Below are 24,697 nucleotides of genomic sequence, written 5' to 3' on the forward strand. Positions count from 1 at the left end.
CTTGAAACGCTTCTAGTTCATGAGATGTCGAATTTAACAGTAGATTGTCTGGTGGCACTCTGAGAAATACAGGAGGTGATTTTATGTAGCTGCTAGGGAATTCACAGCAAGTCATGCTATGTTATAATGTTCCACTCTGAATACAGGAGCAATAGTAAAGCCAAAATATTCAGGATATTGAAGGGAATGAGCAGTAAGTTTAATGAAGAGGAATGGAATTTTTCCTGCCCCATCAGGTTGTTTTTTTATATCATCAATTGGTTTTGTTTGTTCTACCTTCATAAGGCAGGCTCCCAAACCTTCACCTCAATACTAGCTGCTTCTTACTCCTTTTGCAATGTGTGTAAGGGAAATCATCTGTACTTACTCCTTCTTCTGCAGGCCGGTACCTTTTCTTGAATGCAATCGCCAACCAGCTGCGATACCCCAACAGTCACACCCACTACTTCAGTTGCACCATGCTCTACCTATTTGCAGAGGCCAACACTGAGGCTATCCAGGAGCAGATCACTAGGTGAGATGTGTTTTATGTGCCAGCATACAGCTTTTTACTTTCCTTCCTTGTGTTTTAGCTCTTTTGAGCTCTAACTGGTTTTACTTTTGGATTTCAGGGTTCTCTTGGAACGACTGATTGTAAACAGGCCTCATCCTTGGGGTCTCCTTATTACTTTCATTGAGCTGATAAAAAATCCAGCATTTAAGTTCTGGAACCATGAGTTTGTTCACTGCGCCCCAGAAATTGAGAAGTGAGTATAAATTGACCACAAAGCTCACTGAAACCATATACGTGAAGCAGGGGCTGAGTTGCGCTGTGAGTTTTTGGTGCTTCATAGTGGAAGCACCACTTGCTGCCACAAATACATCTAACACTGCTTTGTTTCTGTGTCCAGGTTGTTCCAGTCAGTCGCACAGTGCTGCATGGGGCAGAAGCAGGCCCAGCAAGTGATGGAAGGGACTGGTGCCAGTTAGATGAGCCACATGTCATGTTGTAAGCATGCCAGCCTGGGGGACCCCATACCATCAACTGATAGAAGACTCTGTAAGACTCCTCCTGACCTTCCCCGCCCTCTCGATTGGGTAGATGCAACCGATCCTGGGTGAAAGTTGTTCCAAAAGTTTCAGTCTTTCAAAAACGTTCCAAAGTTTTAAACCAATTTTTTTTACTTTTGGCCAAAATTCAGAAGATGCTGTGAATATCATTTTGAACTAATGTAAATACAAAGAACAGAAACATTTGTCTGGACTTTTGGGTTTGTGCAAATTGTGTAAAAGGCAGATGGGTAACTGGTGCCTGTCCAGCTTGTAATAAAGGGACAGCTGCTGATGCCAAGCACTTGTCTGGGGCAGACCTCCTTGTCCTGATGTTCCCAGACTCCCAAAGAATATTGAAAAGCCAGTTATAATATTATATAACTTATTTTTCTTTATGTGGATGGGGGACCTTTAAATCACTAAGTTGTTTTACTAAAAAAAAAAAAAAAAAAAAAAAAAAGTGGATGTGTTTGGAATATGAAATGCTATGGAGCATGGGAAGGGGTGAGGGAGGGGTTAAGGTTCAGTGTTGCTTTCCCTATACCCTCATGAATGCTGACAGACAGCAAGTGGAGTGGCAGGCAGAGAATGCCTCCTTTCTGTTGGAGAAGACACACCTCAGGCAGGCCCTTTGGGAGAGGGTCAGCTGGTTTTAGTGAAGACACTAGAGACCAGGCCTATAGCTTTTTTGGGTTTTTTGTTTTGTTTGGTTTTTGGTTTTTGGTTTTGTTTTGTTTTGTGGTTTTTGTTTTTTTTTGTTTTTTTTTTTTTTTGGTTGGTTTGGTTTGTTTTGTTTCTTTTGACACTTGTAAATTTTGAAAGGTGGGAAGGTTAAATCTAGACCTTTCCCCACTCCCCCCACCCCATGACCACACGGTATAAGTTTTTACAAAAAAGAAAAAGAAAAAACCCAAAGGACCAATACAGCCCATTTTGTAAGGATTTTGAATGTTTTGTAAAGTATTGGTCCATGTGTTGTATTTTGTAGCCTTTCTAGTTCTTGGGCTTTATTTTTCCCACTTCTTGTATGTATGCATACTGTAGTTACACATTAAAGTCATGACACGCAGCACCTGCCACTGTGCTTATTCTCTCCAGTTCCATCCTGCCTTGCCAGTTGGTGTCTTACAAAGTCTGCTCCACCCATCCAAAACCTGTGGGTTTCCAATATTTTGGACTCTGCCTGTTGAAAGCAGCTGGGTTTTCTAGGTGAGATCCAAAGGGACAATTGTTAGAAATAGATGGGGCCCTGCTTTGAAGTGCCAAAGGAAAGGGCAGTTGTGTGGAGAGAGAAATACCTTAGTTGCAAGATCAGGAGCAGTTTGTCCCTGACACAGTTGTTCTAAAAGGATTGTGCTGGCAGCAGAGGGATGCTGAGCACAGACAGCAGCTTAGCTTCATTTCTAATGATTTGTACCCTGCTATGTTATTCCCTTCAGCAAGGATCTCTGCAGGATTGCTGGTTTCCTAGAATAAAGATAGGTGGCTTCAGTGCTGCCAGTACTGCAAAATCCTTCAGCCTGTACCTCACAGCTCAGCAGATACTAGGAAACAGAGCTTCACTGCTTCCTCTTTGTATAACATGACTAGTTTGTTAAAATTAGTTGGTTGCTAGTTGTAAGAGTGGAGAGGTCAGGATTTCCAGCTCAGGTTTAAGGGATTGTGTGTCTGGCTGTGCTTTCCCTGCAGAGCTAAAACCAGCTTCAAGGGAACATGGAGCCAGCTGTGCCAGGCGACTGCAGCTCAGGAAGGATTTTTTGTTCTGGTGTTGCAACTCCAGCTTTTTCCTCTTCCTGTATTGGTTTGGGATACAAAGAATTACCACCAGCCAGTTTTTCTTTATCTAGGCAGGATGTTATAGGACTTTTTTCCTGCTGTTTCTCTCTAGCAGACCTTATGCAGAGCCTGTCTAATGACTCAAAGCTCAAAGATCTCTGGTTCTGTACTAATGCTGCTGTCCATGATTGCTTCTTTTGATGCTTTAAGAACTGCAAGGCTGGTGTAAACAGGGGTGGAAGGTAGACAGGTCTTGGCCTGGATCCCAGTAACACAAGTGAGGCTGGTATAACAGAGGCCATTGCACTTCATACTCTCTCTTGGCTGGTAAGGAACCTGCAGCTGGTACTGTCAGTGTAAATCATGCTGCTGTCAACTCCACAAGCATTACTGGTGTCCCTACCAGCAAAGGCCCTGAATTAATGTTTAAGAAATTAAGACTGGCCTTTTGAACTACCGCATACGCCTAGTGTGAAATCCAGTCTGCTGTAGGGAGAGAAGCACCAAGGCAGCAGGCTGGACTCCAACCAGACACTGCATTGCACCACTCTACAAGGGGGATTGGATAAAGCTACCCTAGGTACTGTGAAACCACCCTGGCCCCCAGCAGTGCAGGTAGGGCTGTAGCTGACCTTGATCTACATGAGTATAGTCTGGGTTTTGCTGGTTTGAAATACTTCTAACTGCAGCAGAAGCAAAGATCCCCCCTTCTTGGATGGGGCTGTGCACTCTGTTGAAGTAGACAGCGTTGGCTGGGTAAGAAACAGCATCTTTATTAAATATAGCTTGGCCTGCAAACCTCCAGTGATCTGTCATGCAAAAACTGCTGAGGGAAAGATATTAATACAGCTTAACATGATGCAGAGCAGTGCCTGAGTTCAGGGGTGAACTCTGTCAACTGGAGAGTCTGCACAACTGTGTCAGTGTTCCTTCAGAGCTGTCCCAAGCCCATACAGAAATGCCTTTCAGAAAGGTAAAAGGGGATACCTGCTCTATTGAGCCTATGTGAAAACCGGATGGATGGGTGTGTACTTTTTAAAATGCTTAGTATTAGCCACGGATAGGTGAAGAGTTCACAGTGTTGTCAGCATCTCCACCTGCCAGATGCTTACTCTGAACAGTAAGGTGTAAGGCCTATCAGATGGATTTCTGCCCTCTCCATCTGGCCAAGAAGCAGTTCTTGCCTTAAATTTGTAGTGCTACATGAGGGAACCCACCTGCTGTTCTGACAGTGTACATTTGCCTTCCTAAAGTCAGCCAGTAGGAGGTCTGGGCTTTCTGAAGTCCTCTATAAGGTGGTAATTGTGCTTCAGAGCTCTCACAATAAGGTAAAGACACCCAAAACCACTCTGTGTTGTGGAAGATGGTTTAGGTAGAGATAGCTAAAAAGCCACATGCAAGATGCAGTATAAGTGGACCTGTATTCAATCCTGCTATCTGTTCTTGCTGTTGTAGAATAGATGGCTGAAGGCCAACCTTCCCTTCCTATACACAGCTCCAGGCAAGTTCATTTCCAGGGACAGTGAGGCTTCTAGTGTACCAGCTCCAGCAGCTGATGCAAGATCCTTTTCTGTCCATAGCGCACATGCAAAGCTTGCTGCTCCCTTCGACTCAGTTTCTCATAAGCCTCCTTGTTATGTAGCAAGTCCTGCTCTGCTTTCAAGTCTGACCTGTAGGACTCCAGAGTGAGCAGCACACTGTCATAAAGGAGCTGCTTGCAAGGGGGTTTAAGTCTGGAGAGAACCTCATTTGAAAAGGTCAAGTTTTCCTCTTCCTCACTGTCACCTTCCCAGCTGTCTTGTTCCTTATACTCCTTGAATTCTTCTTCTGACATGCACAGCACCTGTAATGGCCCAGGCAAAGAGACAGGTCACCAGGAGTGTGAGTACATCAGCCTTCTCCGCAGATCTGTGGGTTTAGAGCTGTGTGGGGCAGATGAATTATTCCTCAGCTGCACTGAAGGTGAGAGAGTAAAACTGGCTCAGGTATCTAAATCACAAGTAACCTCTGGGTTAGAACATCCAAACAGCAAATCTGGGTATTGGCAGCAGTGGTAATGATCTTTGCTGCTACCTACACAAGCTGGAGAGAGTCCAGAAAAGGGCCACAACAATGATCTGAGGACTGGGAAGCTGTGCAAGGAAAGGCTGAGAGCACTGGGTCTGCTCATCCTTGAGCAAGGAAGGCTCAGGGGTTATCCCCAGTGTCTTAGTATTTAGATTGTTTGCAAAGAAGATGGAGACTCCCTTTTTACAAGAAGTCCCATGGAATAGAAAACGGGTGATGGGCACAAGTTACTACTGGGGATATTCTGACTGGACACAAGAGGAAAATGTTTCACACTGAGAACAACCAGCCACTGAAATAATCTGCCCAGGGAAGTGGCGAATTCCCAGTGCTGGAGACTGTTAAGATTCAGCTGAAGAGGATTAGCTGGGACATCTAGTCTAGGTCAAGTTTACCCAGAAAGGTTGGACCAGAGGACCCTTGAGGTCCCTTCCCACCTGGGATTCTGATTCTAGGAAGGTGCAGCAGTGCTCCAGAGCAGCAGCAGCAGCAGCCGTGAAGCCATCCAGGGCTGATGTGTAAGCCATGGGTCAGGAAAGGAAGGTGGTCAACAACAGTGCCTGAAGCCTGGGAGCTGGGCAGCCACGCTCCCTACCACACTTCCCACAGGAGCATTAGTACCACAGTGCCCCTGCACACTGCTTCCCCTTCACCAAGCTGCTCCCCCTGCGTAATCTCTGCTCTTCCTCCAGTAGCTCTTCCACCACTTACCTTCAGGGTCACAGACAGCTCTTCCTCTGTCAGCACCTCATTCCAGCCAAGCACAAAGGCGCCTTCCTCCCCCACCATCTCCAGCTGGCACAAGAAGTCCCACTGCTCTAAGACTAGCTGCTGCTGCACTTCACTTCTGGCACCTGCTTGGAAGACAGCGGAAATGCAAACCCAGCCTGGGTTGTGGTGGAGGGAAAGTGGCAAACAGAAGGGGAACAAGGAGGCAGAAAACCCAGGCATGGCCCCAGCACCTGTGACATTGTGGAACAGGCTTATTTTTCATGTCCTCCTTGATCCCCGTTTCATCACATCACTACTTAAGGGGATCCCTGCCCCTTCCTTGCCCACAGTGCCACTCACGTCGCAGTGCTGCTGCGCGCACCGTCACCATCTGGATGTCGGCTGTGTCGTTGGTGTTGCTGGGGTACGGCTCTGCGAAGCCATACATGTGGAGGAGCTGCCAGTTTGCCATCTGCCCATATGTGTTGAAGATCTCCTGCCCTTTGCTGATGGGCTGTGTTGTAACCATGCGTAAACATTGCTGCAGGCAGGGAGAAAATTATGGAATCCCAGACTGGTTTGGGCTGGAAGGGGGCTTAAAGCTCACCCAGATCCAGCCCTCTGCCACGGGCAGGGACACCTTTCACTAGAGCCAGTTGCTCCAAGCCCCATCCAGCCTGGCCTTGAACACTGCCAGCGATGGGGCCTGTGCCAGTGCAGGGGAGGATGTTGAGCAAAATAGCTCTTTATATTAGAGCGCTCTGGCCCTGGGTTCACAGACCCAGCCTCCCAAGGCTTCACGGCAAAGAGGAACCAGACCACAGTGCTGCCTGATGTAGCAGCTTTGCACTCACAGGGGAGTATTCCAGGTTGGCGTTGTGGTTAGCCACATGATTCAGAATATCTGCTACAGGCACCATCATTGGAGGATTGGGTCCCTTCTCGTCTTCATCTTCCTCTTCCAAAGGTTCCTGAAAGCTAAGAGAAGGGAGATGAAGACAAGCCAGTTGCATGCCTTGCAGCACAGGGAAAGCTTCGCCTTACACTTAAGGTTGATGTTGCACAAGAAAGTAATGCAGTCTACAATCTTTCCTGTCATCCTACTTGTTGTCCTTGCCCCTGTGGGAGCAAAGCCCTCACTTCTCACCTGTAGGCCATGACAAATGCTACCAACTGCTTGTACAGCTCCAGTGTGTGCAGCTGGGGGTCAAATACGTTGGGATGGGACTCCATGAAAGGCAGGATGATGGAGCTGTACTCTAAGTGGATGTTGGCCAGGTCCTTCTCCACAGCTTCTGGGATGCCTGTGCCCTGCAGGAGCCTTCTTTGCTCTTCTTCAGGCCTGTTGCAAGAAACACAGTGGGTTTATCTCCACCTGCCCCAAGGGAAGGGTCTATAAACTTATTTCTTCACCATCTGAGCTTCCTGGGTGTTCTCTAGGTTCCTGTCTTTTGGTTATGCCTGCAGGTTGCTTCAACCGCCGGCAGTGCACAGAGCATCTCTCGGGCTGTTGGGATACTGCTGTTGGGATGGGGCTAGCACACTAGGTTGGGGTCACCCAACAAGCCCATGTCCATCCTCCTCAGCAACCCCTGGACTGTGCCTGCTTTCAGCTACCCGTGGGAGCTGTTCACAACCCTGTGAGGTTTCGCCTTACCAGAACATGGGGTGATCCAGGCTCCTGAAGTCCTGCCAGAGGGAGAAATAAGGCCGCCAGTAGGAGTTGCTGGCTGTGTACTCGTGTAGGAGCGCCAGCAGCAGCGGCACCCAACCAGACTGGCTCTGCAGGGACTCGTGGCCTAAGGAACCACAGACAAATGTAAGTTAACCTAGAACAAAAGCCTGATCCCACCAGCCTGGCTGTCAGCCTGGGCTGGGGAGTTCTGCTCTGGTTTGTCTTAGGTTTGGCTGAAGCAGAACCAGAAGTTGCTGCTCTGGAGCTTTGGGTGGGGGAGCTGCTCCTGGCCCTGTGACCCTAATTTCACCCCCTTGCCCCTCTTCAGCAAGGAAGGAACTGTTCTTTCTCCTAGCAGTCTGTCCAGGCCCTCAACAAAAGCATCTTAACAGCGGTGATACAATGCCCAACCAGCCCGTTTCCTCTCTGCTCCAGCATCCCACGTGAAATGGGTACAACCCTATTTTCTTCCTTTAAACGGGAAGACCGAGGTAACCAGGCAGCTCAGGGTGGGGGGAACGCTTACCTTCCCGCAAGAGCGCCTGGATGGAGCTGGTATGCTGGGACAGCAACGCGGAGCGTGGCACAGTGCACAGGACCTCTCCCGGCTCCAGCTCCGCGGCAGCCACCATGCCGTACCCTGCCACCGCTCCCTCCCTGCTCAACCGGACCTGCGACGAGACGGGAGCCGTGACCCGGCTGCCCGCGGGGGAACCCGACCGTCCGCGGCCCGCGCTGCCTCCTCACCTTGGGGCTGAGCTGCACCCCGGCCCGGCCGCACCACGCCAGGAAGCCGGAGAGGGGATCGGCGGCGCCGTTCCCCCGGGCGCTGCTGCCGGCAGCCGCCTGCGATGGGAACAGGGCGGTGAGGTGGCGCGACCGGCCAGGCCCCGCGCCCGCACGTGGGTCCCCCCGCGTACCTTGAGCCTCTTTGGCGCCGACGCCATGGCGGGCTGGCACGTGGTTCTGCCCCACGTGGTCCCGGACGGGCACTTCCGGGTGTGCGGGAGGCCCAGTCCTCTCCGACGGCGGCCGCAGAGGGTCATGGTGGGCTGCGCACGGTGGGGAGGCGACTCCACGAGGCCCTATGGGGGTGGTCTGCGGCTCGCAGCACCGTTCTGTGGGGATCAGAGGGTTGGGGGCACCCACTGTGCCTCTGTGGGGTGTGGGGGTGTCTCTGCACCCACACTGGGGTCTCCAGGGTGTCCCGATCCTGGTTCTGGTGCCTCTGGTGGGGTCACAACACAACACATGGGATAAAAGCAGTGGACTCTTGATTAATTAATCCAGATAATAAACCAAGCTGTGATATCCCATCTGGGGCTTCCTTCCATCCATCCCCTGGCCTATCAACCCTGTCCCAGCACCACCACAAGACAGGCCTTCACTGAATGCTTTTAACAAAGCCAGTTAGTGCAAAGAGGTCCCTGACGATGCCCCTCTTCAGTGGAACCGCTGTCCCTGGCGCTCTGTCCCACACCATAAGCATTTGGTGTCGGTTTGAATCTTCCCCAGACTGTTCCGGTGGATTCCCTTGGAGCAAAGGGGCCCCGTTCTGCAGGGCTGGAGAAGCAGAAGAGCAAACCAAGGCCTGGCTGTTGGCAAGGCTGCTGCTGAGGCTCGGGCTCGAGCCGCGATCGCCCCAGCACCAGCGCACGGCACTGAGCGCGGTGCGGCCCCGGCCCTGGCGCGGCCCCGCGGCCGCTGCTCTCCTGCCGCCGGATTCCCCCGGAGCCAGCGGAGCTTCTCAGCCGCTCACAGCTCCCTCTTGCTGCTGCCAGCGCATCCCTGCGGCACCAGCGCTTCCCGGGCGCATCCAGGGTCGGTCCCGTGGGAGCGCGGCTCGTGCCAAGACCCTCGTCGTTCTCCTCCCCCTCCTCCTTTGTCACCGTGGCTTCTGGCTGTCCCCAGCAGGGCAAATCTGGTGTTTGTACCTGCCAGGGCAGGGTAGAAGTCCTGGTCCTGGTGATGCTCCTCGTCAGGGGAGGATGCCCTCCACTGTGGTGGCTTTGTTGGGGTGGAAGAGGCCAAAGCAAGTCCTCACATTGTCCCTCCAGTGCCACAGTGAAGTGGGGTCCTCACTGCCTGTCTCGAGCGTCCCCCAAAACCCCAATTGTCAGCCTGGATAGCTCAGCTGGGAGAGCATCAGACTTTTAATCTGAGGGTCCAGGGTTCAAGCCCCTGTTCAGGCAACAGCCTTATCCTTTAGGAGCAAAGTGGGGGAACCCATGGGCAAAAGCAGTTTCCCCTGCTTCTTTTCCATCATCTCTCCATGGCCAGCTCCATGCCATCTCCTACACAGCTCCACTGCTGTTCCAGCCACCCTGTACTGCAGCGAGTTGCATAATGTCTCAGGTAAGGGTGTTGTTTTGGGGGTATGCATGGGGGGAGACCAGGAAATAGGATAGATGGAAGAGGGAAAGACACAGCAGAGCTGGAGGGTAAGAAGCTAGTTGGAAACTGGGGGCTTGGACGTGTCTTGTGCCCCTCCCCCCCAGGTTAGGGAGTGGAGAGCTTTTGGGCACAGTTGAACCTTGAGCCTCCTTCTCCTTGGCCTTTGAGTGTTCTCCATCCCTGTCCTTATTCCCCTGTGTGTCAGGTGGCTCTGGGCAGGGAAGGTCAGTGCATGCTGTCCCCAAGTAATGGCTGCCCCATCCCTGGCAGTGTTCAAGCCCAGGCTGGACAGGGCTTGGAGCAACCTGGTCTCGTGGAAGGTGTCCCTGCCTGTGGCAGGGTTTTGGAACTGGGTGAACTTTAAGGTCCCTTCCAACAGAGACCAGTATGTGATACTGTGAAACCAGCCCCTCGCTGCCCACCTGGGCAGCTGTCCCAGTGGATGATGGTGTTTTGGCAATGAGACGTGGCACCTGCATCAACCCACCAGCTTATTTATTGTCCCAATGGACTTTGCTTCCAGTGGCTCCCCTCCATTCCGCATGCACGCGCTGCCCAGCTCCGGCCCACGCTGCTGTCGTCATTCAGTTCTTGCCAGCAAGAAAACAAAGAGATAATAAATAGAAGCCTATTTGTGGGGGAAGGCGCAGGGTCAGGCTGTGCCACGGGCAGGGCTGTGCCTGGCCCCGTCCAGAGGGACAACAGGCGGCTGCAGATAGCAAATCAGCTGCCCCATGGCTGCTGCAGGCAGCACAGCCCCACTGTGGGGCAGGGGGATATAGCAATCTCTATGTAGTTACATTAAAATAGACTATTTAAAAAAGTTATTTCTAGGAGTTAAAAAACACAGTGTGGCCCACTCAGCAGCAGCAGGGCCATGGAGCTGCCCCGGAGCTTGTGGTGCGGGACCCCAGCCCACCTCACCCTCCCCACGGGCAGTCCCTTCCTGGGTGCCCCAGGTGGGTGCTAATGGGGTGCCCACTGCCAGTGACAGAGCAGAGGCTGCGAGCCCCCCAGCAGCCCCGGGGCTGTGGGGCAGGGGCAGAGCAAGGGAGGGGTCCCCTCCTGAGCCCTCATGCAGAGTCTAAATGACATGGCAGCAGTTGAACTGCCCCAGCGAGACGAGGCTCTTCCTGGAGCCCGGCTGGAGTTTGAAGGCCAGCACCTTCTCACAGAGCGGCAGCTGCAGAAGCCTGTCCCGCAGGCTGCCCCCTTTGCTCTTGCCAGGGTCCAGCTTGATCACGTTCTCCACACCTCCCTCAATGCTCCCTAGCCCCGAGCTCTCCACCGACCTCCAGGCCAGGCTGGCGGGTGCCTCCTGCCCTCGGGACTTGTCCGTGAGGCTCAGGGGGGTGATAGGGATCACCTCTGCCCCCAGCCTCTGGGGCACCTCAGCAGAGCTGCTCCCGGGTGATCCAGTGGCTCCCCTTTCCCTGGGGGACTCTGCGGAGGAACTCCCGGCATCTGCATTCTCCTCCCTCTTGGGAGGCTCTGCTCCATCTCCCCACAGTGCTGGGGGATCCCAAACCCCCCTCACTGCCTTCCCAACCCAGCCCTGGCCCCCCAACTCAGCCCCAGGGCCCCACAGCTCCCCACGGCTGGATGGGTGGTGGGTGCACAGGAAGGCTCGCATCTGTTCCTGGTTCAGTGAACTGCTCTTCCTCTCCATGGTGCTAGGCCTCCCCTCATCCTCCTCCTCCTCCTCTTCCTCCTCACAGATCTGCTGCAGGGCAGGGGTGCTCTTGGTGACAGTGTTGCCAATGGCTGGGATCTTCTGCAGGGTCCTGGGGGGCTGCCGGCTGCCGATGTCAGCTCCAGTGGGCAGGGGGTGCAGCTGAGAGCCAGCTGTGAGGCCATCCGGCACCTCCGTGAACGGCAAGAGGCTGCTGGCACTGCCCATGGGGCTGAACGTGCCTGATAAGTTGCCCCTGAGTAAGAGGATGGATGGAAATTACAGAATCACAGACAGGTTTGTGTTGAAAGGGACCTTAAAGCTCATCCAGTTCCAGCCCCCTGCCACAGGCAGGGACACCTTCCACTAGAGCAGGTTGCTCCAAGCCCCATCCAACCTGTCCTTGAACACTGCCAGGGATGGGGCAGCCACAGCTTCTCTGGGCAACCTGTGCCAGAGCCTCACCACCCTCACAGGGAAGAACTTCTGCCTAAGATCTAACCTGAATTTCCCTGTTTAAGTTTGAACCCATTCCCCCTTGTCCTATCACTACAGTTCCTGATGAAGCATTCCTAGCATCCTTACAGGCCGCCTTCAGATAGTGGAAGGCTGCTCTGAGGTCTTCACACAGCTTCTCCTCTCCAGGCTGAACAGCCCTAGTTTGCTGGTACCCACTTGGGCATCATGAGGGCTTCATTGAAGATGGGGATGTGAGACTGCCTGGGGCTCTGCACTGGGGACCCAGGCCAGTGTGGGGGACAGGGGACAGCAGTGCGTCTCACCTGCTGTGCACCTCCCTTGCCAGGTTGTAGACGAGGCTGAGGCTGCGGCTCTGCTTTTCCTGCTTCTCCCGCAGCATCCTCTCCGCCAGCAGGAAATAGGTGGCTGTGATGTGGTTGTAGCGGTCTGCTTCCAGCGCTCTAAATGGGACCAAGGAACCTGCGTCAGCACACGGAAGGATCCCAGAGCCCTTCCCGAGGGCTCCCACCACAGCATCCGCCCTGTCACGCACTCCTGGATGGTGTCCCTATCCGCGATGTTCCCACACATCATGGCCCGGAGGATGATTTCATGCTCTTCCTGCGACACCCGCTTGTGCGAGGTGAGGGGCAGCAGGCAGCGGCTGGCGGGGGATGGGTCCACCCCCTGCAGCCACGTGTGGCCCTCGATCTGCTCCAGAGAGGCTCGGCACTTAGGGTCCCGCTGCAGCATCCTGGAGATGAGGCTGGAGGGGGAAAAGAGGTGACATGAACCCTCATCTCGTCAGCACTACCGCCCTTCTCCCACCCCAGCTGCCCGGGGCAGTGAGTCGGGGTCCGGGGGGCCTGGGGAGGTGCTCACTCAGCACACTGAGCCGAGATGTGCGCAGGGACAGTGTATCTGCAGTCCATGATCATGGTGAGGGTCTCACTGTCGTTGGCCTCCTGGAAGGGGGGGTGGCCGCAGACCAGCATGTAGAGGATGACCCCCAGGCTCCAGATGTCTGCAAGAAGCAGCAGCAGTTCAGGTTGCACCCCCCATGGCCCAGCAGAGAGCCCCAACTCCAGGCACTACCCACCAGCCCCCAGTGCTGACCCAGTGCTCACTGAGATGCTCCTTGGGTGCAACGGCTTCCACATCCTGCCCCACAGATGGGTGACTGCAGCCCCACTGGTGCAGGGAAGGACCTTCCCTATTCCCACATCCAAGCAGTTGAGGTCTCAAGCAGTTGAGGCCTTGTCACTTTCTCCAGGTGAGGATAGCCCTGAGCTCTCTCCTGCCTGGTCACCCACCCACAGCACCATTTTATGGTATTATTCATCTTCCTGGTTCCCAAACAGACCACACCGCAGCCATCCCAGCACTGGGTTGTGCCAGAGGGGATACCACACTGAGAATCTGGGCTCTCCAGCTGCCCGCAGCTGTGATGGAAGCAGGCCGAGTGGGATCATGGGCACAGGAACTGCACCAGCAACATCTTCACCAGCTCCTGAGTACTGCACAAACTGTCTGCAAAGGTGCATTTTTGGCATGCTGAGCACGCCCCAGGGCTCTCCATTAATACCTTCCTCTTCTTAACTCAAGCGCCTGCATTTGAAATGTTCTCTTCTGTGATGGTTTTCACCCTTCATGTCCCATGGCAGAGCCACCAGCTGCCTTTCCTACTGTCTCTACATGTTCTTCCCATTCTCAGCTCAGGAGCTGCCCTTCCCTGAGCCGACACTGGGCTTTTTCCTTTAAGGGCTCATGTTTTGTTTTGATAAATCCTCCTGTCCCAAATTCCAGCAGAGCTGGCTGGGGTCCTGCTTCCCTCCCACATCCCCTCTCTGCCCCAGCAAATCCTCTTGATGCCCTCCGCTTGGGATGGGGATGGTCTTCTGAACCCCTCTGCACACTGGCCAGGGCGGAAGAGCACTGGGAGCCATGGGAAGGAAATGATTTTCAGGGTGGGAATGGAGCAAAGGAAACTTTCTGGGCGGAGGAGCTCTAAGAGCAGCATCCCAAGTGGGTTTCCTTCCAGCATCACCCCCGCAAACCACAGCCCACACCGGCCTGCTCCAGCTTCATCCCCTCCCTGGCATGATGCATGGCTCTATGGGATCTTGGTTCGTGCAGGTATAGGCAGAGCAGAGCACCCAAGGGACAGGCTTGCTCCCCGCAGGGACAGCAGTGCCACCAGGGCAGAGGTGCTTCCAGCACAGGGAACCAAAACTGAGGTGGTAGCTCACCAGCAGAACCACACTCCTGGCAAGGGACATGAGGGAAGTAGGTCCCCATGGTGAGCACCAGCCATGGTTCTGAGCCCCATCACCCTTACCGACAGCTGGGGCATCATACTCATCCCCGAGCAGGATCTCAGGCGCTGAGTAAGCCAGCGAGCCACAGCTCGTGGTGAGCATCTTGCCAGGCTGGAAGCGGTTGCTGAAGCCGAAGTCAGTGAGCTTGACCACACCTTGCTCCTGGAAGAAGACCACATTCTCGGGCTTGAGATCACGGTGCACCACGTGAAGCTTGTGGCAGTAGGAGATGGCGTGGACGATCTGGGCGAAGTAGTGCTTGGCTCGCGCCTCGGCCAGCCCGCCCTCATGCTGCATGATGTGGTCAAACATGTCCCCACCGTCGCCCAGCTCCAGGATGAGGTACAGCTTGGCGTGCGTGTCAATGACCTCGTAGAGGCGCACCACATTGGGGTGCTGCACCAGCTTCATGCAGCGCACCTCCTGCAGGAGCTGCCCCGCGGCGCCCCCCGCCAGCTTGCTCTTGTCGATCACCTTGACGGCCACACGCTGCCCAGTGAAGACGTGCCGCGCCAGCTTCACCACCGCGAAATGGCCCGTGCCAAGCGTGCGCCCCAGGTCGTACAGCCCCGCGATCTGCCCCTCGCAGCAGCCCTGCGCCCCAGCCATAGCAGCACGCGTGGACAGCAGCGGGCACTGTGCCATGGGGGAGTTGCTGAGCCATGTGGGATGAGGGATAGGGCACCCCTGCACACCCTCAGCACCAGGTCAGGATCCCCTGGACATCAGAACCCCAGAACCACGGGCACCCCCGACATCCCAGCATCCCAGGACCTGGCCACCCATCTGCACCCCCACCTCCAGCACACTGGGCATCCCACTACTCCCACCTACACTCCTCAGCACCCCAGGTACCCCAATACCCCATGTCTGGGTTCGCAGCACCCTGGACACCTCCATACCCCCACCTCTCTTCCCCAGCATCACAGGGCATTCAGGTACCCCCACCTCCAGGTCCCCAGAACTCTGGGCACCCCAATAGCCCACCTCCAAGTCACCAGCACCTTGGGCACCTCAATACCCCACTTCCGATCCCCCCCCCATTGCCCTGGGCATAACCCACCTCCAGGTCCCCACGATCCCAGCACTCTGGGCAGCCAAATACCCTCACCTCCACTCCCCAGCATCTCAGGCACCCCCATACCCACACCTCCAGGTCTCCAGCACCTTCATCACCCCCGTTGTCCCGCCTCCAGACCCCAGCAAGCTGGGCACCCCAATACCCTACCTCCAGGTCTCCAGCGCTCTGGGCACCCCAATACCCTCACCTCCCTTCCCCAGCACCCTGGGCACCCCGGTGCCCCACCTTCAGCCCCCACCACCCCCTGGCCGGGGCACCCCTCCACCCACCCCATGCCCTCCACCCACCCACCCTGCCCGCACTGCTCAGCTCCCCCGCGCTCACCGGGGCGGCGGAGCTGGGGCCACCAGGGCTGCCGGGGCTGCGGCTGCCGGGGCGCGCCGCCCGCTGACGTCAGGGCGGCTCCGGCCTCGCGCCTTAAAGGGCCCCATACGCAGGGGCTGAGGCTGGGGCAATGTTCATCGCACCTCCCAGAAGCGGGCAGCGCTGCCCCTGGCAGTGGGGGGGGGGCCCTGAGCCCGACTACTCAGTGTCCGTTTCGGGGCTGGCATTAGCGTTAACGAGGGCTGGTAACGAACTAAATGAGCCACCCGGCCGCTTCCAGGAAGAAAGGCAAAGCCCCCGCTCGGGCCTGTGTCCCGAGGGTCCTGTTGTGCATGAGTTCCCGCCCTGCTGCTCTCCTGCCTGCTGATGGGCATTGCTGCCATTTCACCGATCTCCAACATCGCCCACTCCCACCCTCGCTCGGGGCCCGGGGGCGCAGACGTTAGCCCTGTTTTCTTGGAAGCGGCCCATCTGCCTCATTTAGCTCGTTAATCGCCGCGGGGATGCTCACGAAGCAGATGTTGCTCCTGCAGATTAAGAAGCTCTGAGCACTGCCGCCCCCGCTATGGCTAATGCCTTCCCAGAAGTCCCACTCCTGCCTGCGATCCCACAGGCTGCACACAGGCCTTAATTAGCTGGGCTGCGGGGCTAGCGTCAGCCGGGCGCAACTCGGACCAGGACCAAACACCCAGGGCTGGGAATGGAGGAGCTGGGGGCGGGGAACAAGCTGCCAGCAGCTCCTAACATAGGAATAAGGGTGGATGGGGCGCTCAGCACCCATTGGGGCTTTAGGAATGGGACTGGGAAGAGGGGGAGCTGCCAAACCTGCCTCTAAGCCAAGATGAGTCTTCATCCAAAGTATGCAGGGTGCAGCCAGGAGCATGGGCTCATGCTCCGCTGGAGACGTGCTGGGATGTCCTTGATCATGCAGGGTCTGGGAGCAGACCCTGGGCCATCAGCCTCCCTTGTCACAGCCCTCTGAACCCCTCTCATGTCTTATCCCTGCCATGACCCTGCAGGGTCCTCTGCATCTGGGGTTCAAAGGGAAAAGTGATTCCTTCCTGGCTTCTGGCACTAGGATTTCCAGCAGATTGCTCTCAGAGCAGACTGTGGAGGCTCTCACCAGCTCCACTCCTGGTTGCCCTCCACTAGCGAAGTGCTTGTGTGTATAGGGGCCAGGTCCTTTTCCTGACAGGGTACTGGGTACTGCACCCACTCTGTAGGTCTGTATCCTTCTGCACAGTTGCCTGTTGTACATGTGCCAACACAGGTCTGAAGCCTTCAGTTGGAAAAGGGAGAACAGATAAAAGGCGCACTGGGATGCGTGTCCCCCAACAGCCTTGGCCAGTGAGAGGCTGCAGAGATGCCACCTCCATCAGTGCCTATTCTGTGACTGAGGCTGCAGCTCCCTTTGGGGTTTGGAGTGGCCCTTGGAGGTCTCTGCACTGAGAAGCTCAAGGGGCCACATACGGTGGCTGTAAAATACAACGTTAGGGCTGGGGAGAACTGAGTGGCTGGTTCCTTCCTTTCTTCCCATGAAGTCAAGCTCAGGATGCTCAACGGGGCTCCTCTGACAGTGCCTGGCTGTGGGGAGCTGTGGCTTTTCCAAAGAATGCCTGAATGAGAGATGCAGTTAGCACAGGTAGGAGCTTGAGGAATTTGCAGTGGTCAGAAGCTGGAGGACTTATGGAGGCCCTGGACCATGGCGGGTGCCTGCCAAGAGCTGTGGGCACCATTCCCTTTGAAAACTAGAAGAGAGGAGCATGTAGGCATGTAAAGTGTGTAACCAGGAACCAGATGTCCTCAGGCTGCAGCCTCAGTGCTGGCATGGCTGGAAAGGGAATTTGGTTGGAAGGATGGTGGGGATCACTCCCAGAAATGAGATTCTGGGGGCAATGGGGATCTGTTCCTCCTTGCAGCCATGCAGGGTGCAGGAACAGAGTCCTCCCTCCCTCCCCCCACCTCCTGCACATTGCCCCATGGCTGTCACAGTGTCCGTACAAAGCCAGGTTTCAGAGAAGCCCACCTACATTGTGGTTAGCAGAGTCATGTGGCTGCAGCACTTAATTAATTAAGAAGCTGATATAAACTCCAGTAAGCCTATGGGGAGGAGGACATCGAGGCAGAGAGCGGCAGCAGCGCTCCCAGCAAGCTTGGAGAAGCAGTGAGCAGCAAGCCCCTCTCTGCTTGGAGAGGTCAGTGCTTACTATGGGAAGGGGCTGGGATAGGGGTGGGGGCATGCAAGATGCGATACTCACAACTGTGGGTCTCTGCTGGCAAAGGGCTGCATGGTTTTGTGGGGATGGGGAGGGGAGGCAAGGAATCGCTGGTGCAGCTCTGGGCTGCTGGACCCAAGGCTGGAGCCCCAGTGCTGCTAAAACAGGAGGTGCTGGGTTCCATGGGAGTCCCCATCCAGGCCCATGGGCAGGCAAGGGGAAGCAAACCCTGGGGTGGTCCAAAGGGGAGAGACATCTGAAGATGGTGTCCATGTCCCAGGCAGAGAGAGTTTTGTATTGAAATGCTTCCCAGCTAGAAACCATGCAGCTGAGTTAACTGGGTGGCACTGGAGGGTTGGAGCCCCTGTGAGGGTCTTGCCCATGACACGACTGCTCTCTCTGCCAGCCTCGCATTACACTATCTTCTCAAAGCCGCATGTTTGTTGGGGTGCCCAAACCCCATGGTTTGGTTGCAAAAGGAGCTGTAGCAAAGCAGTTTGTCTTTCAGGGGGAATACTTGTTGCTGTGCCAGCCACAATATACAGCTCTGTCACGTTTCAACCACACATTGTGTCTCCTGCCCATTCCTAGCACTCCCTCCTGCCGTGCTGCAAACCAGCCCATAAGGCTGGGAGCAGAAACACGTCTGTCTGTGCTTTAAAATGAGTGTCATTTCCACACTCTGTGAGCACAAGCACCAGAGAGGAGCTGTGTTGGATGTTTTGGCCACATCCCATACACCTGCAGGCAGTGAAAGCACAGCACTGCAATGGCCTGTGGCTGCTGAAGGATGATGAAGGCTGCTCAACATTCTGGGCCAGGGAGACCCTGCACTGCTGTAAAAGAACTGTGGAATCATCGGGTTTGGGTTGAAAGGGAGTTTAAAGCTCACCCAGTTCTAACCCCCTGCCATGGACAGGGACACCTTCCACTAGAGCAGGTTGCTCCAAGCCCCATCCAACCTGGCCTTGAACACTGCCAGGGATGGGGCAGCCACAGCTTCTCTGGGCAACTTGTGCCACCACCTCACCGCTCCCATAGCATATGTGGTGGCTCAGGAAAGGCTCTCCAGTCCATGAGAGCAAGTGGAGTGGTGGGTGTTGACAGGGCCTACTTAGGGGGTGATGGTGGAAGGGTGGCAGTGGCAGCCAGGCTGGGCTGCCTGCAGGTGGGCTGACGCTGGCCAGGACCCATCTGTGCAGGTTGCCCCCCAGGACCATGCTGAATGTGCTGCTGCTGTGCTGCGGGCTGCTGCAGGGGGTTGTCCTTGGTGCCGACGTGGGCTGTGGGCTGTCAGGGAAGGTGAGTGGAGGGCTGGAGGGCACAGACAGAGCCCGCTACTCCAGCCTGCTGCGGAGAGTCAAGGAGGTGTCTGCGGAGCCAGCGGGTGAGTCCTGTGGTACCCCACTCTCCCAGTTCCCCCCCTTCCACAAGCTGCTTGCTGGCATGGCCAGGGCCCCAAAACTGAAGTGGGGACCCCCCATCCATGGCGAGGTGCTGCAGGGGAGCCCCATAAAGCAGCACAGCTTTTTCTGTCACTGGCTGGTGAGAGCAGTTATATAGCCTTCACTATATTGCAGCAGCTCTTATCTCCTTGCTGTTGAGCCTTTGTATCTTGCAGGAGCTCTCCCCAGGCTGGGGCTCGAGCAGATGACCCTGGAGGTCCAAGAAGCTGATGGTAATCTCATGCAGAGAGACAGCATCCTAGAATCGCAGGTAATGCTCCCTGAGCTTTCTTACAGACACCCCAAGAAGTGGGACAGCCTTCTCAGTGCCCCTGGGGCCAGTGTGGTGTTGCCTTTGAAGGGCATATCTGTTCATTGTCTGCTGGAGAGCAGTGAGGGCTGCCCAGAGCTGCAAGAGGCTCTGGCACAGAAAGGAGGGTGGTGCAAACCTGTGCTCCTGCAATCTGTTTAATTAACCTCGTGCACATTCTGCAGAGCAGGAGCAAACCAGGCAGTGGCTAGCTCACATACTGGTGCTTCTACTTAGTGCCACCTTCATTAAAGTTGAGGCTGCACTTCAAGTTAAATGTGTGCTTAAAGGCATTGAGACATGACAAATGAGGCATGAGAGTCTCTGGGGCTCAGTGGTAATTCCCCACAGACCCAGTCCAGAACTGGGCGTGACAGAACTGAGCTGCTGGCAGTGGCAGGTTTCAGCAGCCACTCTTGTCTCTCTCCCATGCAGTGATCTAACACCAACTCTTTTCCTCCTCCCTCCAGCAGGCATCCTCCACAGAAGTAGAAGCTGCCAGCCATGAGAAGCGCTCCCCCCGCCGCTGTGTCCGCCTCCTGGAGTCGTGCCTGGGCCACCAGGTCCCCTGCTGTGACCCCTGTGCCACCTGCTACTGCCGCTTCTTCAATGCCTTCTGCTACTGCAGGAAAATCAGCACCAGCTTCCCCTGCGGCAAGAACTAGTGCTTGTGCTGCAGGGCTGCCTGCTCCTTGCCCGTGTCTGGCACCTCCTGCTTTGCAGCTCTAATAAACCAGCTGTTAGCAAAAGCTATTGCTGAGTGGGAATGGTTCAATGTGTCTGCTTGGGAGTCTCAGGAAAGAGGGGGAACAGCAAGGTGAGGGTACATGTGCCCAGGTGGGCATCATGTCCACACAGCCGATGTCAAGCACCTCCATGTCAAGCAAAATGAGATTGACTTTCTTTCCAGAGCAGCTCCTGGAGGGCTATTCCTAGTCTTTCAGGAGGAGTGCCCCAGGAAGTGACATTCTGGCTGCACTGGGAGCTTCACTTGTGTTCTTGTCCTGTCAGTATCGCTTATGGTGCCACCAAAATCCAGGAAATAAACTTTGTAACCAGAATGACAGGTTAGAAAGCCAACATTATTACGGTACTGGGTGCAGAGGGGATTGTTCTGCCTATCACGCACCCTGAGAAGAGACAGTTTACAGCTTATATATCATTATTATATACATAGAATCATGTGATTTGCATTGGAAGGGACCTTAAAGCTCATCCACTTCCAGCCTTCTGCCACAAGCAGGGACACCTTCCACTAGATCAGGTTGCTCCAAGCCCCATCCAGCCTGACCTTGAACACTGCCAGGGATGGGGCAGCCACAGCTTCTCTGGGCACCCTGTGCCAGGGCCTCACCACCCTCACAGGGAAGAACTTCTGCCTAAGAGCTCATCTCAATCTCCCCTCTGTCAGGTTAAAGCCATTCCCCCTTGTCCTGTCCCTACAGGCCCTTGTCCAAGGCCTCTCTCCAGGTTTCCTGTAGCCCCTTTAGGCACTGGAGCTGCTCTAAGGTCTCCCCTTAAGGAGCCTTCTCTTCTTCAGGCTGAACCAGCCCAGCTCTCTCAGCCTGTCTGCAGGCAGAGGTGTTTCAGCCCTCACAGCATCTCCGTGGATTCCTCTGGGTTTGTTCCAGCAGCTCCAGGTCCCTCTTGTGTTGAGGACACCAGAAGTGCACACAGTGCTCCAAGTGGGGTCTCACCAGAGCAGAGTGCCCACAACTCTCATTACTCACTGCATATCATACTGCATCTCCCCCAGGTGTCTCTGGGGGTCATGTGGGCAGAAATACCCCCACTCATGTTACCCTTTTATGTAAACCCAATACTTAAGGACACCAAAATGCTTGCTTAGCCTTGCTAATTAACTGCGTATTCTCATTTGGGCTAATTTACAACCCTCAGAGGCTCCTTATAGCTGTTTTTTCTTGCAACCATTAACCTATCAACAGAAGGAAGGCCCACACCGATTTAAAGTAAAGCAGTTGGTCCTCTTGTTTCATGCCTGCTTTATCTGGAGAATTTTGGAAGTCTCGCCCATGACTATGTCTATATATAGTGAAATACTTGTTTAATTCGGTCTCAGTGGTGGCTTATAATCTCCAGGAACAGGGCTTGAAAAGCAAGGCTGTGTTGGGCCAGTCACGACCACCGACATCAAGACTCACAGTTCCCACCATTGCTCCCCCCGACCGCCACCACCGCTTCCCGCCCTGGACTGCCTTAAGGGGAGGACGCAGGAGCACGTACGTACGTACGTACGTAATGTAAGCCGCCGCCATAGTCTTCCCTCCTCTTCGGCTGTCGCCATGTCGTCTTTCCCGGAGCTGTATTTTAACGTCGATAACGGCTACCTGGAAGGTTTGGTGCGCGGTTTTAAGGCGGGGGTGCTCCGGCAAGGTGACTACGTGAACTTGGTGCAGTGTGAGAGCCTGGAGGGTGAGTTGGGGGATGTCTAAGATGGGTGGGGGACACCCCCGCCTTCATACTGAGGGGAATGGCTGTCGGGCTGAGGGGGAAGCTCGAATGGAGGGGTGGTGGGACCGTGGGGAGGAGGGGGGTTGTGTGGCAGCGGGGATAAGAGTCCATATAGGCGCTTTTGAGGCTTTTTTCCATCTTCGCTCCTTGGCTGAGCAGGCATTTGGCGCCATAGAATCATAGAATGGTTTGAGTTTGATCATCTAGTTCCAACCCACCCTTCCATGGGCAGCATACCTCACGCTAGAGGTGTTCTCCCACCGTGGCTGCTTCCTCCGAGCTCAGCTGATTCAATTTTCTGGCCTTGTGATTGCAGCAGCTGATTAAAGCTGGCAGTTTAAGGAAGCTCCCAGTGCTTTCTTGAGGAGGCTGTGGTGTGCTTCCTGCGGTTGTTGGGAACCTGGTCAGTTTGTCAGGCTTTGCTGAGGAGTCTTGTTTTGCACTTTCACTTCCTAAGTGGCAGGCAGAGCAGGGAGGCTTTTTAAGGCCAGAAGCAAGATTAATGGGGTAATCTAACTTAATCTCTGATACCCGTGATCAGTTTGAGGAGATTGGGTCACCTAGGAAAGTACATGCTGTTACTAAAGGGTTGCTAGTGGAAAAACTCCAGTGCAGACCTTTGTAAATTCACTGGTGAGTTACTCTTCACCTGTAATTTTGAGTTCTCTTTCAAGGCTGAACCTGACTTCCAGCCATCGTCTTTTATTCTAGATCGGTGTGTATAAACCTAGAGAGTTATGAAGGTTTTCCTCAGTGATGCTCTTCATCTCTGTTCAGTTTATCTTAATTAGCCAGTGCTGATCTGTTCCTCTGTATCAGTGACCTGCTTAACAGTTTTCCCTCATGGGTGTCCAGAACCTGTGTCACAAATCATGAAGATCAAAAACAGATCTCTCTTGAAACAGAGAGACGTGTATCCAGAGATGTTGGTTGTTTTGGTCAATGGGACTGTAATTATTGGATCATTCTTTCTTCTGAAAATACTGGTTAAGATCACCCTTATCTTGATGGTCATTGCTGAGTGACTGAAATTTATACCAACTATCTAGCGGGATCCTTGACCAGCAGAACCCTGGATGCAAGTTACCTGGAGCTACTCGGTCAACTGTTAAACAACAGAATGGGAACAGAATGCTGTGGTGTGCCTCAGTCTCTACCTTAAAACATATTCAGGGTGGTTTTACTTAGGACAGAAGCCCCTTTTCAGGTAGATTTTTTTGCAGCTCTTTGCTTGCAGCAGTCTGTATCATTCTTGCTATGGAGCTCAGGGTCTGGAAGAGTGGTGGGAGGTATTCATGCTCTCCTGCTAGTCACAAGTCTCAGCATGCCCTAAACTATCACTTTATCACTTTTCCTGCAGGTAACTTCTTCTTCGGAGTCTTTCTGTACCTTACAGCTTCTCCTTAAGTATATAATTTTTTTCCCTCTCCTTTCCTTGCCTTCTGAATGAGGTTTTGTAAACTTTGCTTTCCCTTGGAGTGCTGTGTTCTCCATTTGGAGTGATCACTTTGGAGTTCCCATATCAATCACGGAATCCCAGGTTGAAAGGAACCTCAAGGATCATCTGGTCCAACCTTTCTAGGCAGAGCATGACCTGGACTGCATATGCAAGCATCCTATTCAGCCCAGTCTGAAGTGTTTAGTGTTGAGGAGTCCAAAATTCCCTGCAGAGGTTATTCCAGTGGTTGGTTGTTCTCACTGGGAAAAATTTTCCTTTTTTGTCCAGTCAGAATCTCCCCAGGAGTAACTTGTGCCATCCCCACTCGTATATTTGTCTTGGTATTGTTACTGCCCTGACAGCTCCCTGATGTTGGCTGCTGCTATGCTCCTTGTCACCCTTCATTCAGAGCCTGACTGCTGTTCTAAGTTCACTGCCACTCTCATTCCTCCTCCACTTGGCTTTCTGTGCCCCTAGAGACACCAAAAGTGACAAAGTCCCTCTACAAGGCACTCTACATTGGTGCTCTTATAGAGGGATTTTCCTCCAGAGGAACCTTGCTGTTGATCACTTACAATGTCTGTCGTCAGACCATTTCTTTCCTCTGTTCCTTTAGTTCCCATTTTGCTATTTTAGTACCTGTTTCCTGTGCTTTGCAGACTTCTAACATTTTCTCTCCCAGATGCCTGTCTGCACTAAATCCAGGCAGTAGCTAGCTTATTACCAGCCAAAATAATTACTCTGGCATAAAATACATTTTCTGCTATTCTGTTTTGTCTTCACTGCTCCTCCTGCCTGGGTCTGGCTCTGCAGTTAGTTCAGTCCTGGAGCAAATCATCACCTTGGTCCTGAAGAACCAAGGCTATCTGGAGGCTAGCCCTGGGAATCCGGTATCCGTCTGGTTGCTGCTGCTAGGAGGTATTGCTTCCAGCTCTGAAATGCTGCTTCCTCTTGTGTGCTTGTATTGTTCTGGAAGCAAAAAGGAATTGACTTCTCTGCTTCAGGACTTGGCCTGACAGCTTAGTGCTGCTGGAAGGAGGAGATCATGCTTTTCTGTGTGATCCTCTGCTTATCTGATCACAAAGAAACCCAGTTCAAGCTCTGGCTTCTTGATGAGTTGGAAATAGGGCCAAACAGGTGGTCAGGCAGGCTCCTAAGCTGGCTGTAAGAAGGGGCAGGAAAACATGACTAGGATTGAGGGGAGGGAGTAAGAGCTGTTTTGGCTTAAGTTCTCTCTTGAAGCCCTGGCCAATAATATATTTAAACCCTTATTTTAGCTCCAAATTTTGTAATCGTTTCTCTGCCAG

The 24,697-nt window shown here is 54.0% G+C and overlaps 5 protein-coding genes across 12 annotated transcripts in view; 3 read left to right on the forward strand and 2 right to left on the reverse strand.

The window, feature by feature from the left end:
• Window positions 1-1,243, forward strand: part of CNOT1 (CCR4-NOT transcription complex subunit 1) — a 59,206-nt gene extending 57,963 nt beyond the window's left edge. For all 7 annotated transcript variants that reach the window (XM_080636906.1, XM_080636907.1, XM_080636909.1 and 4 more), the window contains 3 exons: window positions 382-514; window positions 612-746; window positions 891-1,243. In XM_080636906.1, the coding sequence (XP_080493032.1) occupies window positions 382-514; window positions 612-746; window positions 891-969 (347 nt within the window). In that variant the 3' untranslated portion in view covers window positions 970-1,243. The remainder of the gene's footprint in view (window positions 1-381; window positions 515-611; window positions 747-890) is intronic.
• Window positions 1,244-4,339: 3,096 nt separating this feature from the next.
• Window positions 4,340-8,208, reverse strand: SETD6 (SET domain containing 6, protein lysine methyltransferase; the record flags this gene model as incomplete). The annotated part of the gene is made up of 9 exons (XM_080638364.1): window positions 4,340-4,651; window positions 5,587-5,729; window positions 5,947-6,127; window positions 6,441-6,564; window positions 6,734-6,928; window positions 7,244-7,385; window positions 7,788-7,932; window positions 8,009-8,107; window positions 8,182-8,208. The coding sequence occupies 9 exons, from the start codon at window positions 8,206-8,208 to the stop codon at window positions 4,340-4,342; spliced, it is 1,368 nt and encodes a 455-aa protein (XP_080494490.1).
• A 2,531-nt stretch (window positions 8,209-10,739) lies between these two features.
• LOC308231992 (SNF-related serine/threonine-protein kinase-like) lies at window positions 10,740-14,713 on the reverse strand (the record flags this gene model as incomplete). The annotated part of the gene is made up of 5 exons (XM_080637923.1): window positions 10,740-11,583; window positions 12,110-12,247; window positions 12,340-12,552; window positions 12,669-12,810; window positions 14,125-14,713. The coding sequence occupies 5 exons, from the start codon at window positions 14,711-14,713 to the stop codon at window positions 10,740-10,742; spliced, it is 1,926 nt and encodes a 641-aa protein (XP_080494049.1).
• A 4,230-nt stretch (window positions 14,714-18,943) lies between these two features.
• AGRP (agouti related neuropeptide) lies at window positions 18,944-20,145 on the forward strand (the record flags this gene model as incomplete). Its single annotated transcript, XM_080638194.1, has 3 exons — window positions 18,944-19,112; window positions 19,347-19,441; window positions 19,954-20,145. The coding sequence occupies 3 exons, from the start codon at window positions 18,944-18,946 to the stop codon at window positions 20,143-20,145; spliced, it is 456 nt and encodes a 151-aa protein (XP_080494320.1).
• A 1,606-nt stretch (window positions 20,146-21,751) lies between these two features.
• ATP6V0D1 (ATPase H+ transporting V0 subunit d1) overlaps window positions 21,752-24,697 on the forward strand; it is a 36,419-nt gene continuing 33,473 nt past the window's right edge. For both annotated transcript variants that reach the window (XM_080637459.1, XM_080637460.1), the window contains exon 1: window positions 21,752-21,913. In XM_080637459.1, the coding sequence (XP_080493585.1) occupies window positions 21,784-21,913 (130 nt within the window). In that variant the 5' untranslated portion in view covers window positions 21,752-21,783. The remainder of the gene's footprint in view (window positions 21,914-24,697) is intronic.

Source organism: Psittacula echo (genome assembly GCF_963264785.1).
Source record: "Psittacula echo genome assembly, chromosome: Z".
In the NCBI taxonomy this organism is placed as follows: domain Eukaryota; kingdom Metazoa; phylum Chordata; class Aves; order Psittaciformes; family Psittacidae; genus Psittacula; species Psittacula echo.